Source organism: Theropithecus gelada, chromosome 4 (assembly GCF_003255815.1).
Source record: "Theropithecus gelada isolate Dixy chromosome 4, Tgel_1.0, whole genome shotgun sequence".
Lineage (NCBI taxonomy): Eukaryota > Metazoa > Chordata > Mammalia > Primates > Cercopithecidae > Theropithecus > Theropithecus gelada.
In genome coordinates, this window is record NC_037671.1 from 113,747,270 (window position 1) to 113,767,636 (window position 20,367).

General features: G+C 35.8%; 1 protein-coding gene across 2 annotated transcripts in view; it reads left to right on the forward strand.

Moving 5' to 3' along the window:
• SYNE1 (spectrin repeat containing nuclear envelope protein 1) overlaps positions 1-20,367 on the forward strand; it is a 528,817-nt gene that overhangs the window by 200,992 nt on the left and 307,458 nt on the right. For both annotated transcript variants that reach the window (XM_025384518.1, XM_025384520.1), the window contains 7 exons: positions 4,560-4,720; positions 6,714-6,864; positions 9,999-10,226; positions 10,621-10,719; positions 12,435-12,622; positions 13,012-13,135; positions 15,288-15,454. In XM_025384518.1, coding sequence (XP_025240303.1) covers positions 4,560-4,720; positions 6,714-6,864; positions 9,999-10,226; positions 10,621-10,719; positions 12,435-12,622; positions 13,012-13,135; positions 15,288-15,454 — 1,118 coding nt within the window. The remainder of the gene's footprint in view (positions 1-4,559; positions 4,721-6,713; positions 6,865-9,998; positions 10,227-10,620; positions 10,720-12,434; positions 12,623-13,011; positions 13,136-15,287; positions 15,455-20,367) is intronic.

Below are 20,367 nucleotides of genomic sequence, written 5' to 3' on the forward strand. Positions count from 1 at the left end.
GAGGTTGCAGTGAGCCGAGATGGTGCCACTGCACTCCAGCCTGGCAACAGAGTGAAAGTCCATCTCAAAAAAAAAAAAAAAAAAAAAAAAAATCTGGAGGCAGTATTTTTTAACTGAACCTTAAAGAGCAGGTAAAACTTAGTAGAATTTGAAGCAAAATACAGACATTCTTTGGAAATTGGAATGGCATACGGCATACAAGTGTTGTGAATAGGAATTCTGTGTTGTAAAATAGAACAATGGGAAATGAATTTGTAAAGGAAATTTGGCCCATATTTCAGAGTCTTGAAGACCTAAAACATTACTCTCTAGGCAGCATGGAGCCAGACTTGTTGAAGGCTTAAAAAGCCACACGATCAGAGCTGGGTTTTGGATAAATTTTTAGGCATGTGTAGAAAAGTGACTGAAAGTGTGAAAGACTGGGGTCATGGGATCCATTTAGAAAGTTTTTGCGTATAGGCATATGGGAGTTAATATGGGCATAAATAAGGGTGGTGAGGTGGCAGGTGATACACAGAAACAGATACAAAAGATGTGGAGTTCACAGGAAGATAGGGAAACTAACCAGACAGAGTGAGTGACGAAAATGTTGATACCTCAGGTTTTGAGTCTGACGGAGATAATGGAAGTGAGATGGGAAATGTGAAGGAGCAGCTGTTCATGGGAAAAGATGACCAACTTCATTTTGGAGATAGCGATTTTAAGACTCCAATGGGGCATCAAACAGTAGTATTTAGTAGGTGTACTTGGTGAACCCAGCCTGGCAAGCTCAAACACCTTGAACGCTCTAAGCAGACCAATCACTTTGTACCAGGCATTTAGAGTTGTACAGGCACAGCCCCTTGAAGTTGCTATGGTGCCTCTTTGGGGTTTATAGAAAGACTGAATTAGTAGAGAAACGAGTTAACTAGTGTCTTAGAAAGAAGAGCCTTGTGCTCACCCTTCCCTAGGCTTTATAGCAAGAAAACCTTTGTGTTTCTGTTTTCTTACCTGCAAAAGGCTTCACTGTCTCCCATACTGCTAATTTTTTGTTTCTCCTAAAAACTTACTGAGGAGTTTGAAGTTTTCTAAGACCACAGACTCTTTCAAGTCTATACAATATTCATCAGCCATTTAAGTAGAACATTATTTTAATTTTTAATTTAAATTGTTTGGCCGGGTACGATGGCTGTAATCCTGGCACTTTGGGAGGCTGAGATGGGAGGATTGCTTGAGGCCGGGAGTTGAGACCAGCCTGGTCAATACAGCAATACCCCATCTCTATTTTTAAAATAAATAAATTATTTCATATATTGAAAACATATCAGGTGCCTTTTATAAATACATATATATTTATTGGGTTAATTTCCTAAATGTTTCTGCCCACGTTCCATCCAGAGTTTCTGACCCCCTATGATTCCATTTGCACTAATCGCTTTGGATCAGTTCAAGTACCTGTAGATTGAAACAAATGTCATCTTTTGAGTCTTGTTATTCAAATTCTCCTTTGTCCATGACCTTCCATACTTTGGGATTGATGTAATAATATAAGGTAACATTTATCAAACACATACAATATGCCAATTTAATCATTTGATGTTTATCATCGCCTTTAATCCTCAAAACAATCCTAAGAAATAGGTATCATTATCAATCATGTTATATGAAGAAGGACACATAAGGCATGCAGTTGGTGATGAACTCACTCAAGATCTGTGGATCACTAAATGGTGAGGTTGGGATTTCAATCCAAAAGGTCTTCATCCAGAGCCCACACCTTTAGTTACTAAGTTATTTTTTCATTCAAAAAACAGAGCCATTTTACTAATTGCCTATGCTGACTGCCAATCTAGAATCATTGTTCTCCTCTAGTTCTTTGCTCACTTTGCTTTGTTATTGCAAGCCTTTATTCAAGTTGATAGCCCTTGAGTAGTTGTGCTAAGGAATGGTTATTGCTCATAGCAATATCATGTTTAATGTTGAAAATAAGGTGTGGCTTTACTGATGAAGAAAGGAAAATTCAGAGAGATGTGGCCAAAGGTCACTCAGCTAGTGAAGGTCAGAGCCTAAGTTTCATCCCAGATCAATCTAATGTGAATCAATTTGTACCTGATGCATCCTGCTGCCACTCATATGTTTTCTAAGAAGTTAGAGATAAGGCCTTACAATGTTATTCTGGTTTTGTTTAATTTTCTTTTTTGTCAACATCATTCTGCTCTTTTGATTTCTCTGCATGATGCTTTTTCCATACATAGCTCACACAAAAAGCTCTAAAATTGAATGTATATAAGCATTTTCAAACATTACTTTTTCCATGTTTTTCCTGGGTTCTGAGAAACACTAGCAGAAAAAAAAAAACACTTTATTTTTCACTTCTGATTATATTCATGGGATTCTAAGAGATCATGTGATGATTTGTAATCTTCACAATTGAATCTACAATGACTGTCACGTATAGTAACAGTGAGTGCTTTTAACCAAAGAATTCAATGTTGTGACATTAGCAACTACCATATTTTATTGTACTATAAATCTCTTTGCCATAAGGAAGCTGTACTCATTCATTTTTATTCTTTTAAATTGCAACGTAGTTCTGTGAAGTAACATTGATTTTTTCTTTTTCTTTTTTGAGACAGAGTCTCACTCTTTCACCTAGGCTGGAGTGCAGTAGCACAATCTCGGCCAACACTGATGTTTGTTGGCTGAGCTCATGATATTTCTATGAGAACATTGTCTTTTAAACATGAAGATATAATAGTATTATTTAGTAACTCTATATTATATGGTATTATGTAATAATTCTAGGAGATACTCTTACTGAAAAGCTGACTTTGGAAAAATACTTATCTTTCTAAATTATTCATTTAGGAGAAGGGAGTTGATCAGAATTTAAACCTCCTGTGAGATTCTCTTACATGAGAAGAAGTGAGATACCAAGTACATTTTCTTCACTTAGGTTATTACTGTGTTTACCTTTTCTAATTCAGTATTCAATATATTTACTTGACAAAATTCAAGTAACATCTAATATTTACCAGCCACATACATACTAAATCAACTTTCCAATTAAAATAGTTCAGTATTATTGAAAATAAGTATATGGGCTTAATAAATCATTTTGTCCTCAAGTTTGTATGAGAGACATAAAAAACAATAATCAGTATCTGCCAAAACCAATGATCAGTATCTCCCAGAGTGCTAGGCACTTTAAAAGTGAGATTGCAAGTGGAATGCTAATAGTAACCTTCTAAGAAAAGCATTATCATCTGCATTTTACATGAAAGAGCCTGAAAATAATTCACCAAAGTCAAACAACTAGTGATCCTGGATTCTAGCCCAGGCTTGACTGATTCAAAACTCAAATTTTCTTTCCATCATGTGATACACATGTATGTAATAAGATTTAACAGCACTAAGATTAGATTATAGCTCTTTTCAGAGAACTAGTTAACAAAATGGCTTGGCTACTTTCTCTCTCTCTTTCTCTCTGCCTCTCTCTCTCTCTTTTTTTTTTTTTTTTTTTTGAGACAAGGTCTTGCTCTGTTGCTTGGGCTGGAATGTAGTGGTGCCATTGTGCCTGCTCACTGCAGCCTCTATCTCCTCTCACCTCAGCCTCATGAGTAGCCAGGACTACAGGCGTGCACCATCATGTCTGGTCACTTTTTTTTTTCCCCCTAGAGATGGAGGTCTTGCCATTTTGCCAAGGCTAGTCTCAAACTCGTGGCCTCAAGTGATCCTCCTGCCTCAGCCTCCCAAAATACTGGAGTTAAAGGCGTGAGCCATCATGCCTGGCCAAAGACCATTGATAGTCTGTTTTGACTAAGATATTATATTTAATAAATAAATATTTCTCTTCATTCGCCTAGAAATCTGTTATCTCTATGATCAATCACTATTGATTTTGTGAACCGGCCTGTAATAAGTAAACATATTTGTGAATAAATTAGTTATTATAATGGATCTAAGAATTCTAAACAATGAGACAAAACCAGAAAACAAAGGAGAAACAATTTTTGTGAGTATTATTGGATAACTATGAAGGTAAACAGCTGGTTGTGTATATAAAATTAAAAAGTTAGCCAGGCATGGTGACGCCCACCTGTGATCCCAGCATTTTGGGAGGTCAAGACTGGAGGATCACTTGAGCCCAGGAGTTCAAGATCAGCCTGGGCAACAGAGTGAGACTTCATCTCTACAAAAATCAGAAAATTAGTCAGGTGCAGTAGTGCCTGCCTGTGGTCCCAGCTACTCGGGAGGCTGAGGTAGGAAAATCGTATGAGCCCAGGAATTGAAAGCTGCAGTGAGCCATGATTGCACCACTGCATTCCAGCGTGGGCAAAAGAGCAAGACTCTATTTCAAAAAAATGAAATAAAATAAAATAAAAAAGTGTTAGCAAAGTGTCTCTTTTTGCCATATGGAAATAAGTCAGCTGTATTGTTGAGAACAACAAAAGATCCATACATGTATGAATCTATCTCTTCATCCACCCATCTGTTCTGTATACAACATGTGCACTTTATTTGAGGGCAGAGATAAATAATATAAAGTGCCTACCTAATGATCATAATATCTTTTCTAGGAGTTCTCTAAACGGACAGAAAATATTGCAGTCCAGGCTGAGAACCTTGTAAAGGAAGCTTCAGAGATACCACTTGGGCCCCAAAATAAGCAGCTGCTTCAACAGCAGGCCAAGTCAATCAAAGACCAAGTCAAAAAATTAGAAGACACGCTTGAAGAAGAGTATGTGATTGACAAGTCCTAAACTTTCTTCTCTGAGATAAAGTTTCATACAATCTTTCCTGTACCTTGTATTCAAAACATTCTTTTCAAATCTCAAAGTGTCTGTGTATTTCAGCATGTTTTGAGGAAACAACTCACAGTTCAAAAGAAAGTATCACTAATGCAGAAACCAGTATCTCTAACAGAGCCCCCAAAACATAAAGGATGTGGGTTTTGCATCTTAAACTGATCATGTTCTTGAGAAAGCCATATCTATTCTATTCTGTGGCCTTTGTACATTGTAGAGGGAATCTTGAAAAAGAACTAATATTTAAAATAATTTTTTTACTATATTATTCTGCTGTCACCAGTTAGAGTGAAAAGGAGATATTTTGTTAGTGTAGATTCCAGGTCTAAATACGCATCACATAGACCATATGTCTCCAACCTGAAGAAGCTCCTGGAGCTTGTTTACAGTGCCTCGGTATTCAAGTTATCCTGACGTATATGATCTTCCCAGAAATTAACTTTAAAAATCAATTTTATTTTTAAACTTTTACTGTTTGTTTATCTGAAAAGAAATAACTGCTTGGCCTATTGATATCCTGTTATATACACAATATATACAAAACAGTTTGGAGGGGAAAAATATATGAGGATACAGCCAGTATCATTCAAAACAATATGGCTAAACATTTCTATTTTAAATGTAATTTAGTGGCAAATCAATGATACACAATAGCATATTATTATTAAGAGACAGGCCATCATTTCTAAGGTGGATTTTAAAATGTAAAATGTGTTTTTAATACTATTAACAGCTTAAAATTAACATTTTACATTTGCCTAAACTTTAAAATTTGATACATATTTTATTTAAAACAAATTATGACTTGATATTTTGAGGACTTTATATTACATTAAATATTCTCTGTCAGGTTATGGAAATAGTAAAACTTAGAGTTGATTTGAAAGGAAGCTACTTCTATTAAGAATAGCCATTTTAACCTTTATTTAATTTAAAAAGTTGCAATATAGCACAGCTTGCATTACCTGTACTGCTGACAGCGTTAGGCACATCCAGGGTATAAATTTGAGACTGCAATATTATTTAACTTGACAATCAATAATGCCATTGTATTTTTCTTGATGTCTTCAAGTGCCTTTTGGTAAACAGGGATATTCTTTCACTTTTTGTTTTTAACCCAAGGACTTACCAGTTCAATTATATACTGTTAGTTTCTTAGTCTTTTTCTAAACTGAAAGCCAGTCACCTAGTTATACATGCATAGCTAATACAAATTAGAAATCTATAGTTGAACTTTTGTTCACTAGATTTGATACAAATAAAACCTAAGTTGTGTAAAAGTAGTTAGGGTGCTCATATGCAAGAATTTATAAATGTCTTTTGGAATCAAGACCATAAGACATTTATGAAAATGGCTGACATCACAAAGATTATACATCCCAGGATTAGCTCTGATAATAGAAACAGTTCTTGCCCAGCAGCATGGGATTGAGATCACGAACTCCGTCTCAGTTGATAAGATGCAGTTTATAAAGGTCTTTCCATAGAAAGCATCACTGCAGTGTCTCTCCTTTAAGTGTAAGAAGAACATGTCTTTGGAAATAGGACTATTGAAAAGCTGTGTACACTGAAATCTCCTCTGGTGTAGTTTATAAAAATAAGTCCTGGCAACTACTGGTCACATGCAGAGTTTAATTAGATTATACCTGGATTCAAACCCCTTTGAACCCAGCAATATTTTGTTCAAAGTGCAGTTTCACTGAAAGTATAGATACTGCCTCATTAAATGTTCATTCTCAGAGAAGATAGGAAAACCTGATCAACTACTCAGAACAAATGTGCAAATTTTTTTTAGCTCGAATAGTTTCAACTTTGAAATGGTCACAAATGTCTTCATTATCTTTTCACCTAGTGATTTCAAGGAAAATGTGTTGTTGTTCTCTATTAAAATACTGAGTTTTATTTACTTAATTTGGTTAATTTTAGTATTAAAACCATGGAAATGGTGAAAACCAAGTGGGATCATTTTGGCAGTAATTTTGAGACTCTGTCCGTCTGGATAACTGAGAAAGAAAAAGAGCTCAATGCCTTGGAAACTTCGTCATCTGCCATGGACATGCAAATCAGCCAAATTAAGGTGACCTGCTCACACGTTATATTTATAATCCATGTCTAGCTTTTAAGAACTACTTTCTTACATTTCATCAAATGCTGTTCGGTCCCAGGAAAAGACTTTCATTGCAATGTGAACTATCAAAATTCAATTCACACAGATTACCAAACTAAGAGGTCTGAATTGATACTGGGCAACACTTTATAGTTGGAATTATGTATTAACATTGTCTGACTTGTGCATTCAAAGTTAATATTGTGTGAAATATCATTAAAATATTTTTATGGTTACATTAATTCTTTTCCTTGATTTTGAATTAAGCTCAATAGAATGCTCTGCCGATTCGTTATACAACATGAAATGTATTCATCCTGTACAACTCTAAAATCCCATTTCCAATGTCTAGCTCAAGTATTAGTGGTACTTACCCGCACCAATCACAAGGAGGAGTTTGAAAAGCATCTTTCTTAAGTGAAGCAATTCTACTCCATGGTTGTGTTTTCATGTATGACCTTGGGGCATGGACAGAGGTCCTCTGTTTCCTTAGCTCTCCCAGCTCTAAAATGACCAGATGGATAGATTATCATTGACCACTTCATTCAGACAATTCAAGAAGAAAAACGGGCTTAAAGAAATGAGCTTAGAGTGTTTATTTCTCTTTCTTTGGTACAATTTTATACCACACATTTTCAAAATTCAGCCACTTTTTCTACCTCAGCTTTTTTTTTTTTTGGAATGGGAAAACCCTCCGCTATTTCATTCAATTAAATATAGTGAAATAAATACCAAGGTGAGGGAACATTTCACACTGTGACTCAGAACAAGTCATTACCATGTGGAGGGTGGGAGGGTGCAATGTTGCTCAGATAAGATTACCCACTGTGCAGATCATCCTTGCTTCTCACACATCTTTAGCAATCAAGCATACGTGGAGTGTCATATACACAGTCTGCTATGTCTTCTTTGGTATACCAGGAAAAATAGATGTGAGGCCATGGAAGAATATTCATTAAATATTTTTAATTGTTCAAATCGTTTTTAAAAGTTGTTATTTAATCATTTTCACTAAATTCTAAGAAAAAATAACACATTTAAATAGTTTTGTCTCAAAAATGTCCCCTTTTGAAAATTAACACACATTTTTCAACATATTTACTCTTTCTATAACTCATTTACTATTATTTCCACCATTGCTCCAGAACTTCTGGAATATATCAACTATCTAATGTCATGTCTTTGTTATTCTCCAGAAAAAAAGATTACATATTTTCTTAAAATATGTATTCACTCATCTATTTTTATTTTATCAGACTAGAAATACATTTCAATACACCCAATAAGGCACTTTTTAAACTATCTAAAATATATAAGTGAATATGAACACCAGGGAAAAGATATTTGCTAGAAATAAGCAAAGTTACAGTGGAATACACTGTCCTGTGGAAATTGGTCTATTAGGTTCATGTTTTATTTCCAAACAGAAGACTACGTTACAGGAAATGTTTAAAATATAGTAACACTTGTAATAGTGTTTTCCCTTTAAAACGATCTTAGGATTAAAAGTAATGAAGCATTTGCCTTGTTGGAAGACAAATACACTAAGCCCATTTTTGTTCATTATTACATGCCATTTCAAATGACTGATGTCTTATTCCTAACTTATAATTGATAAATGATAAGAACATATGCTGGGTTCATCTTCCATCTTCTTCTCTTGAATGGATTTATTTTTACCACAATCCAACAATATGATTGAGTGATTTGTATATATGAATTTGTTGATGGCAAGTATTACTCTAATAACTAAGAGCTCTGTTCTTAACTAAGTTTGTTTCACCGATGTGTTATAAGCAACTAGAACAATTATTAGTGCTTTATAGACAACCTATATTTTTTAAATTTATGATTAATTTTTCTAAAAAATATAATCTTAAAAAACAGCAAAACAAAGAAAGCCTGTATTAATGCTCAAATAACAAATATTGATGAGATACACATGCTCAAATAACAAATATTGATGAGATACACCACTTCATTCATTCATATGAAAAATAAAAATACGTGATGCGTATCCAACATTTAATCGTATGTAAATTATTTCTGATTGTCTCAGCTAGAGAGAAATTATTTCTGACTATGGTGTCTCATCTAGACAGAAGTCAAAACTTTATTTTTCTCTAGGATAATAGTATTTTCTATTTAAATTATCTGAAACTGAGACTTGGCTGAATTTTTTATGTATTTTGATTGAATAATTTGGCACTTTTTCTCAGAGAAATAATTTTCATCTTCTTATATACAAACAAGCTTCTATGTTTGTGAGAGACACTCCACAGACACACATAAACACATGTGCACATGCACACATTTCCTGAATAGTTATCAGTATTTTTCAGGTGTTGGCTAAGATGTAAAATGTCCTTTCTTTCCCCAGTTGAAATAAATTGAAATGACAGTATGTGGGCTTTTCCCTGTCAAGTACATAGCAATGAAGTCCCTCAATCAGCAGCCTCAGCATCACCTGGGGATTTGTTAGAAATGAAAATTCTTGAGCCCCACCTTAGACTTAGTAAGTCTGAATCCTGGAGAATAGGGACCAGATGGTCCTAATGCATTCTAGCTTTGGAAACCACTGGCATCAAGAATAGATGACAAGTTTGAAAAAGGAAAATTGCTTTTAGGTAGGTGTGCAGTTATTAAACCTTTTAGTAACATATAAAATACTCAACTACATTTTAGAAAAATAAATGAATGTCAATATTTAGCATTCTAATGGGTTACTGAAACACAGTGCTTTCCCAGCTCAGTTAATTAAAACGCCTAATTTATAACGTAAACAGATAATTCTCCGTACCTTCAGAGATACTGTAAGTGTCCCAGAGACATCTCCTTGCTTACTTCACTGCAAGCAAGAGTAGCTATTTCTCCTTATTCTCTATCCAGCAAGCACACCCCCAACCCCCATCACTGTATTTTGCAGACATTTTCGGCATGTCTCATCTCCCCAAGCACATGGTGTTTGCTCATAGCTGCGCTCTAACCATCCAAGTCTTCAAATATCAGTTAAGGAAATATTCCTTCTTTGCAGATAATTGTATCATTTCAGGAAGGCAAGCTTGCTCAGCCTACATTGTCATTTTTCTTGTTTTAACTATTAGGTCACAATTCAGGAAATAGAAAGTAAGCTTAGCAGCATTGTAGGATTAGAAGAAGAAGCGCAGTCTTTTGCTCAATTTGTTACCACTGGAGAATCTGCTCGAATTAAAGCCAAGTTGACACAAATAAGAAGATACTGGGAAGAGCTTCGAGAGCATGCACAGTGTCTGGAAGGAACAATCTTGGGACATTTATCTCAGCAGCAAAAGTTTGAAGAGAACCTTAGAAAGGTAAGAATTGGTTCACCTCTACTTAAGTTTACATATTTCACATTGTATTTGTGGTAAATGCAATAAATACTTTACAAATAGTGGAATAAGAAAAAGACATACTTTGTCAATCATCTACCAAGGTCAATGATGAGTAAATTTATAATTATTTATATGGCCCCTTTTTTAGTGGCATGTGAGAATGTTACACATTGTGTTCAGTTAGTCATTAAGACAGTTATTTTCCTTTCGAATAATGAGACACATTGATTTTAGATGTTTAAAGAATGCATGCATTTTATAATTACATTAAAAGTTATCCATAAAAGGTAGATATGCCATTTTCTCAGTAACATTTTTTTGCCTGGCTATGTGTTTTTCCCACTGTTATTTTTATATTGCACCCATGTTTTAGATCCAGCAATCTGTGTCTGAATTTGAAGATAAACTTGCTGTTCCAATTAAAATATGTTCTTCAGCTACAGAAACATACAAAGTTCTTCAAGAACATATGGTAAGAGTATGCTTCAACATTTCTACTATTTACCAACTTAAAATTTGACAATTCCCACTTGAAAAGAAAATACAGTAAACTTTTTAAGAGAATTGAAATTGGAAAAATGTTTATATGAGTTGAGTAAGTATATAGATTTAATGTATTCACTTTATATAATACAAGACAGGTAAGGATGTGAATAAATTTTCATTAAAGATGCATATTAAAGGAGTATTCATTTCAAATGTATTTCTCTCTTTTAATTAGAATGAGTAACATTTTTAGAGTTTAGCTTTAATAAACCCTGTTACCTCTTGCCAGCATTATAAAAAAGTATGTGTGCAAGGAAAAAATATATATGTATAGCTGTCTTCAGATTTTAACCCACTGTACTCAGATGTTTAAGGAATATATCCTCACTGACCAGTTTCCAACAAATGGCTTTTGTCATCATTGTGAATCTTCTGCAAGGCAACAAACAGATGGCTCTGGCAGAATTTAGGGGGAGGAACAAAAGGGGAGAATTATGCACAAATACTACCATATGTTAATTAATAAACAAAAATACGAATATGATTCCTATTGCACGTTCATGTGTGCAAACATTTGTAAAGGTGTACGTAATAGAAAACAAACCATTGACAAAGGCACTTCTGGAAGGGGAAGTGAAATTTCTATTGTTTAAATATTTATAATGAGAATACACTTCTGTGTTACTTATTTGTAATTTCTTTATACAAAAAATGAGGAAAAGTAGGAGAATTCAGTGTGATGAAATTATTTTTATACACAACTAAGTTAATAATGGAGGACCAAAGAGACTAATATTCTATTTTTCCAATATTTAGATTTCCTAAAGCAAGTTGTTTTTCTGTGTCTTGATTTTCTAATCTGTAAAATGAAGGTAATGAAAAAACATACCTCTTAGGGTTCTCAGGAAGATGGAATGAGTCAATGCATGGGAAGCAGGTAATGCAGGGCCTGCCACATTCTGAGGCACTGTGTAGCTATTATTATTATTATTACTATTGAGATAGCAGCTTCTTCAGCCATAACTCTTTTTATATGTATTTTTTGTAGTGTTTAAAGCATGTTACATGTGGGTTTCATGAGTTAAGAATAGTTTTTAAATACATATCTAGCATAAAGTCACTAATAATCTTTACAAGTTATCTAAATAGTTTAAATACATATCTAGTATAAAGTCACTAATAATCACAAGTTATCTAAATTGTTAAGGGAAAGTTGAAAGTTTTCAGATAAATAGCAGCACATTCTTGTTTGGAGAAGTGTCTCCATTTTCAATTTTGATTTCTGTATTTATGAAGTCACTTTCTTCTCATTTTCACTATGTCTTGCTGCAAATCATGGGCACAGACCTTTTAAAAATATATTTAACTTTTATGTGTTTTGGGGGGTGCACATGTGATAATTTAATACATTGATATAATTTGTAAAAGTAAAATCAGTGGAATTGGGACCTTCATCACCTAAAATATTTGTGTTTTATTTATGCAAGAAACATTCAAACTATTTTCTAGCTATAGTCCCCTACTAATGTATTCACCACTAAGTCTTATTTCTTCTATCAACTGTATATTTGTACCCATTCTTAGTACCATTCTTGTTTATTATGACTGAGAGAAAACATTTTGCAATGATGGGTGTCAAAGAAAGATGCAGGCCTCGTTGGCTCTTTTGCTTTCATTGTATTCTTCTCACACTCTTCTTAGGATCTCTGCCAGGCCCTGGAGTCACTGAGCAGCCTGATCACCACCTTCTCAGCCAGTGCCAGGAAGGTTGTGAACAGAGACTCCTGTATTCAGGAGGCTGCGGCTCTACAGCACCAATATGAGGACACCCTACGGAAGGCGAAGGAGAGACAGACTGCGCTGGAGAATCTGCTGGCCCACTGGCAGAGGTGAGCAGCATTTTTCCTTGAGTTGCTGCCACTATTAAATAGGAAATTCTAGATTAGCAGTTCTTTATGTGATGGGGAATGATTATCCCACATGCAAAACACATGAACTTGTGGGTCTACTGTAGGAAACTCTTGATCTTTGTTATAAGGCAAAGATTCCCGTGAGTGGAGAGGATGTATATGGATCTTTACATATTATCCAATATAAACGTGAATGCAGGGACGCACATGAAAATGAATGGAGTGATTTTTGTGCTGACACATCTAAGACTGAGATAACTGAGATTGTATTTGCTATGGTTTGTGTTGGACCCTCCAACTTCAGAAAGGTTTAATCTCCTAGTATGACAATTTTCAATGAATTTGTTTCTGTTCTCTACTTCCTTTAGGCTAGAGAAAGAACTATCATCCTTTTTGACCTGGTTAGAGCGGGGTGAAGCTATAGCCAGTTCCCCAGAAATGGACATTTCTGCAGACAGAGTCAAAGTGGAAGGTGAACTTCAGTTAATACAGGCAAGTTAAAGGAAGTGTGAGGAAGGAAAAATAAAATGCTTTTTGTTACAGTTACATTATTTAAAAAAATAAAATAATGAAATAAATAAACGTGTATCTCCCTTCTTGCTTTCGTTTTGTGATTCCCAAAGCATCATTTGACATTAGGGTGTTCCAAAAAGAAGAAAGCAACCATGACCTGAAAGGGAGAGAAACTGACAATGAGAACTTTGTGATGATCAATTTCCGTGATGTGTTAGAAAATCCTGTAATGTAATGTCTGGCATCTGAATAACATGCTTTGGCAAAGGAGTTGAGGAAAGGTTGGGTAGGAATATAGATGAAAGAGGTTGGCTATCAGTTCATAATTTCTGAGGTTGGAAATAGATATAATCTCTCTACTCTTGTAATTATATGAATTTTGTGCAATAAATGGTGTTCTTTTAAAGAAATAAGTAATAGAATGTAGAAAGAAGTTGCGGTAATGATTATTCTCATGAAAGACAAAAAAATGAATGAGCACAAATGTAGGTAATAAGTACAATGACAAAGTTTATTTCATACTTGAGGAAGTCAATTATTTAAACTCAAAGAAAGAAAATCTTTGAGTATAATTGAAGCTAAAGGCAATGTTACTGATTTCTAGAGATTAATAACTTGCCTCAAATGATGCTATCTATGCTGGAAAATTCAACAGTCAAAATTGCGTCTCAAAAGAGATTTATTTTATTACAGATTTATACTCCAAATTCCTCCCATCAACTATTATAAGACGTTTAGGAGGAAGCTACATTCTTTTGCCTTTTGTAATTGCGTCTCTGAAAACTCTGTCACCAGTGTCTGTAGCATCGGAATCTGTTGCCCCACCTTTAAATGTTCTCCTTCCTTGACTTGGGGGGTATTCCATTCTTCTGGTTCTTCTGCCTTTCTGGTTTATTAAACACTGATTTCTGCACTCATCTTCCACAAAGTCCCTTCTCAGAAACCTGTAATGACTGTTACTTGCCCTGAGCATAAAGGGCAATCCTGATCTACAATCTGGTTCCTGTCTTCTTTCAAATACACACGGGGTGTTCCCAGAGGGGACATCACAGGTCTTTTCCTTATAAATGAGGAAATTGACATAAATCTAAGTGGGCATGTCAAACTGTTGTTGCACATCTCCACGTGGAAACTGAGTGCCATATGACTGAGAGGACTGCAGACTCTGTTACTCCTGCATCCTGACATTGCATCAAGTAAGGTGGCCTCACCTCGTGGGCTGGACCTGACTTGTGCATTCCCACCTCCTGGCTCTGCATCCTGCGCTGTTTCTTTGCTTTGTACCCAGCGTAAGTTGCAGTTCTGCTTTATGATCTTATCTGTCATCCACAGGCTGTGCGCTCCTTCCTCTAATCCCTTTAGCAATCTTGCTTGTATCACATATGTGGCCTCACTAGGAAGGGAAGGAGAGCATTTTGACAAGCATCTACTTACTATCTGCTGTGCCATACCTATCATTTCGCTTAACATCTTTTTTTTATTATTATTACCTATCTATTGGAGTGTTTATATTTTATCTCTTGTTAGGTAGGAGCCACAACTTTTATGCACCTCACAGCACCTAAGAGATTCATTACCTGATTACGTTTTAAAATGAAGGAGTTCTGTTGCTTAAAAGCAAAATGAAGAGCCCCTAAGTTCTCCAGTTTGGCCTAATCTGGTCTCTAAATAGAGAGGGAGAACATGTCCCAGGCTAGAATTGCATCTCTCTTATTGTTAGCCGTGCACTGAGTCTCTCCAGCAATAATTTTTCTTTGATTCTCTTTGCCTACTCAGTCTCTTAGTCGTGAAAGAAATTCTACAGCTTCTAGATTTGCCTAACTTATAACTCAGACTCCAGAAAACTTATTCAGGTTCTAGTCGCATTGTATTACTTGATTTAGAAATTGATCCACTTCACCTTTAATGGAATGGAACCAAATTCCATTAAAGGTTAAGTGGATGAACCAAATTCCATTAAAGGTTAAGTGGATCCATTTCTAAATCAAGTAATAAAAACTCTCTTCAGCCTGGCCCCGATGACTTACATTTCGCAAGAATGCAAATCCTTTGGACAACAGCCCCCTGTGTCACATGGTCCTTACTTTTCAGTCCTGTTGGGATGAGATCTGTAATGTCTTGTATTTTTCAGGCACTGCAAAATGAAGTTGTATCCCAGGCCTCATTCTATAGCAAACTTTTGCAATTAAAGGAATCATTGTTCTCAATAGCCTCCAAAGATGATGTGAAAATGGTGAAACTACATTTGGAGCAGTTGGATGAGAGATGGAGAGATTTACCACAGATAATTGACAAAAGGTTGGTTCTAAAAGATAAATCTTCTAATATTGTTAATTTTTTTAAATGATGAGCATGTAAATTAAGAAAGTATAGTTTTGTTTACTTTTATTTAACTTGGCTACTCACCTGATAACTACAGAAGGGAAGAAAACTTTTATTTTGAAAATCAAGATCCACGAAACTGAGCATTTCTGATGAATCCCAATTCACAATTTAGTCTAAAATAAGGGCAAGTGATTAAATCAGTTGAAATAGATTAAAGAGAGCAGGATTGCTAATGCTGTATTATTTATTGCTTAAGCTGTTTTGTATAGGAAAAAAAATGGTACCTAAAATTTTATCTCACATGACATTTCTCAACCAGAGGCATTTTATACACATATGCTAGTCCGTTTCATTTTAGTATAGATATTTTGGAGACAGCAAGGGAAATTATTGATAAATGGAAGAAAAAACTGGATTAAATCTTAATTAACTAGGTGATTAACAACTGGCATCTATCCCTTTCCAATATACTAGAAAACAAATTTTCTCTTTAAGTTGATGTTGATCACCTGTGTGATCTTAGGCATTTAACCTTTCTGCCCTTTTAAAAAATTCATTCATTCAGCAAATATTTCCTGAGTTTCCACAATGAGTAGCATACTCTTCTATGTGCTGAGAATCGCAACAATAAAGAGTTTCATCCTTTGCTTTCATGGAGCTTATATTTATTCTATTATTTATTTATTCCTGTATTCGATCAATCAACAAATATATATCAGGTGCCTGCTGCGTACAAGGTACCATATCAGACACCAAAAGCCATAAAAATAAATAAAACCTAACCCCAAATAATTTACCGATTAGTGTGGGAATAATGGGGGGTGAACACGAAATATTATAGGATCAAAAAAAGGGACATTTGAATGGGCTTAGAAATTTACAGAAAGATTTGATGTCACCTCTTGAAAGGTGAGCAATTATCTGTAAAACAAAGCAGTATCTGCCCTCTGCCTGTCCCTTAGAGGGAAAGTAAAGGACTTTTAAAGTGATACCAATGTGTGAAGGCATTGAAAATATAATGCATGCATATAAGGATAATGTGTAGAAGATTTTGTAAATATTAAAATGTGAAAACTGATTTAAAAGTTGAACTTTGGATACAAACCATTTTAATAAATACTAGTTTTGATTAAGGTATTATTTTTAATACATTTGGTTTCTGATCTCCAATCGCCTACTATTTATTAACTAATTCATTTATTACACACACACTGATTGGTCCCTGATGATATCCCAGGCACCTTTTTAGGTGCTGAGGATATAGCAGTAAGCAAGGCAGGTACAGTCCATGTGTGGAGAGAGGGGAGGAAGGAGCTGGGTGGAAAATAAATACATAACTAAACAAGTGAACAAACAAGACGATTTAAGGTAATGTTCAGGATTATGAAGACAACAAAACAGGGTAGCATGGCAGGGACTGCAGGATAGTGTGTCTTTAGAATTGGGGTCAAACAAGGCCTCTCTGGGGAGATGACATCTGATTAAGATCTGTGGGCTGTGCAGGAAGCAGACCCACACAGGCAAAGGGAGCAAAAATGGCAAAAGCTCTAAGGCAGTAATGAGTTGGTTTTATTGGGAGACAGAGAGGTCAGTGGGAATGTGGGGCAGAACTGTCAGATGAGACCAGATAAGTAGAAAATGTGAGTTTTCTTGTAGACCACAGTAAGGAGTTTGGGGTTTTGCCTTCTTAAGTGCAATGGGAAACCACCTAGTGTTTAAGCAGGATAGGGCATGCCTTGTTCACATGAAATCATGTCTACTTATTATCTAGAGAGTATATTGTAAGTAGGCAAAGGTGGGAGGGAGGAAGCCAGTTAGGAGGCTGTTGAAGGTCAGGCAAGAAGTGAAGAGGTTTAGACCAGGATGAGAGCAGTGGAAATGGAGAGAAGAGCACAGAATCAATGTATAGTGTGTGTTGGCGGGGAGGAGGGAGTGGGGGGATTGTAGGGCCAAGGCCCTTGGCCCCCTAGAGGTTAGAAAATCACTGACATGAGGCAGATTAATAGAAAAGGATTATAAATTTATTTAATGTGTATACACAGGAGTCTTCAGAATGGACACCCAACCTCCATTGACATACAAAATATATACCATATTGAGGTTACAGAAAGATTGTGAGCTCAGAAAATGGCTCAAAACAGGTTATCATGGTAATACAGGTTATTGGAGGGAGAAAGGAAGAGGCTTGGCTAGCAAAACTGGACTTGCAATGTAGATGAAACCTCACAGGTACAGCCCTCAAAGAGAATAGATGGTAAAGGTCTCTTTCAGGTCTTCATGGTGTTTGACTCTCAGTTCATATTTCCTAGATCTGGACAAAGGCAGGGCTAGCAACATTAGTACAGATTCTCTACAGATCTACAGAAGCAAATTTAGCCCCCCCCCACCCCCCACAAAAGACAGTTTTGCAGGGCCATTTCGGAATTTGTCAAAGAAATACATTTTGGAGTAAAGTATTTTTATTTCCTTCAGATCCCATTTTGAAACTTAAAAAACGTTTCACATATTCAAAGCTAAATGGAAAGTTTTGAAGAGATTTGTCTTAAAGTTTGTTTGATAGAGGTTGAGTGTGATGGCTTATGCCCATAATCCCAGAGTTTTGGGAGGGCAAGGTGAGGGGAGTGCTCAAGGCTGGGAGTTCAAGACCAGCCTGGGCAATATTGCAAGACCCCATCTCTACAAGAAATTTTTTTTAAAGTATCCAAGTGTGGTGGCATGTACCTGTAGTCTCAGCTGCTCAGAAAGCTGAGACAGGAGGATTGCTTGAGCCCAGGAGTTTGAAGTTACAGGGAGCTGTGATTACAGCACTGCACTGAAGCCTGGGTAACAGAGTGATACTTGGTCTCAATTTAAAAAAAAAGAAAAAAAGGTCATTTGATAGGGATAGACAAAGGAGTGGAAAAGCAAATTAAGATAAACAGAAAAAAAAAGCAAACTGAAATATATTGTTCCATGTCTTCTTTAGTCAGTCTCTTAATCCTGAGAATAGATCAGTTCAGTTAAATAGCTATGTCCCATTCCAGAAGGTGGCATTGCAAATGGGCTGGGCCTCTATCTATGATGCAGGCAAACAGATCTTTAATAAGAGGCATTTCTAAGGAAACAGAAGAAAAACAAAGTTTAATATCTAGAGTAGTCTACAGACTTGTTTTTCTAGAGTTTGTGAAGTATCTTCAGATTGCAGTAGTAATCTGAATAGATTTTTCTGGATTGTAGTTCAGTTCAGATGAACGGTCAAGTGAAATTCCTGAGAAGTCAATATACCAGCAGGCACATAGGTTGTTTACTTACAAGTTTCTGTTATTTCTCACAAAATTTAGCTGCCTAGCTTCAGTTTGCGGGAATTTAAGAAAAGCAGTTTTTGAGCATGGTGGCTCACACCTGTAATCCCAGCACTTTGGGAGTCTGAGGCGGGTGGATTATCTGAGGTCAGGAGTTTGATACCAGCCTGGCCAATGTGGTGAAACCCTGTCTCTACTAATAATACAAAAATTAGCCAGGTGTGGTGGCAGGTGCCTGTAATCCCAGCTACGCAGGAGGCTGAGGCAGGAGAATCACTTGAATCTGGAAGGCAGAGATTGCAGTGAGCCAAGATCACACCATTGCAGTCCAACCTGGGCAATAAGAGCGAAACTCCATCTCCATGAAATAAATAAATAAATAAAATAAGGAAAACAGAAGGAAGATTTGGAAAACCTTAGTTGGAAACTTGTAGCCAGGAAAGATTCAGGATTCAGTCCAAATTGTGGGAAAATAATAAAAACTCAAAAACAATAAACAAAACTAGAATCTAATAACATGCATACTATAGTTTTTTAAAAACATATTTTTTCTCTCTCCAGCCCCCAATTTCTACCAAAGGCAAATCATAGTACGACCAACTTATTTGCAAGATAAATTTTAGTCTTATTATACTTGGCCTAATTATCCATATAAAGTGCAGCAAGATTGGCCATACAGGCTTTTTAAAAATTGACTTTGCTGGTACATTTTTCATGAGAAATCTCAGATTAGACTTTCAAAAGTCTCTCAAGGTTAACCAAACCAAAGGTTTATCTGTGCCTGCAGATAATCCGTATGAATTGGGTGAATTCCTTTCTTCTCAAGGTCCCAATATAACTTGAGATTCCTGGGCCTGTGAGAAAGTAAAGTTCTTTACCTACCACAGGTCAGGAACTTTATAAAGGCATCACATAGAGAAGTATAAAGCCAATCTTCCCAAAGGGCTTTTCATTGGTTCTATAAAGTAATCTCAATTCCTCAAAGCAGTCTGATCAGCTCTGAAAATATGCCGTTCCAGTCAAAGCCTGGGTAAAATAACCAATGTTTCCAATTGTGTCCTATTACAAAACATATTCTTATTGACCTTATACAAATAACTATATTACCATACATTAAGAATACTCACAAATAGTTTCCGATTTCTGTAGAAATCAAGTAGAGCGAAAAAATATGCTACGAATTTTGCTCACGGAAGTGTAGTTTGCCCGATTTGAAGTAAGCTATAGACAATTCAAAGAAAAAAAAAGTTATCTTGACTTTGGAAAAGAAAACATAAAAAGAGTCAGCAATGTTTCAAACAAAACACCACTAAAAAAAAGTATTTCAGGCCTCTATTAGTTCAGTCCCATGTAATTAACTCTTGTTCTGCTTAATGTTGAGTTAGCAAATCTCTTGAATGTATCTGCTTTTTAATTAGAGTCCTGGAAGTTTTTTCTTTTGAGAAAGAGTCTCACTCTCTTACCCAGGCTGGAGTACAGTGGTGTGATCTCAGCTCACTGCACCCTCTGCCTCCTGGGTTCAAGCGATTCTCATGCCTCTGCCTCCTAAGTAGCTGGGATTATGGGTGTGCACCAGCACACCTGGCTAATTTTTGTATTTTTAGT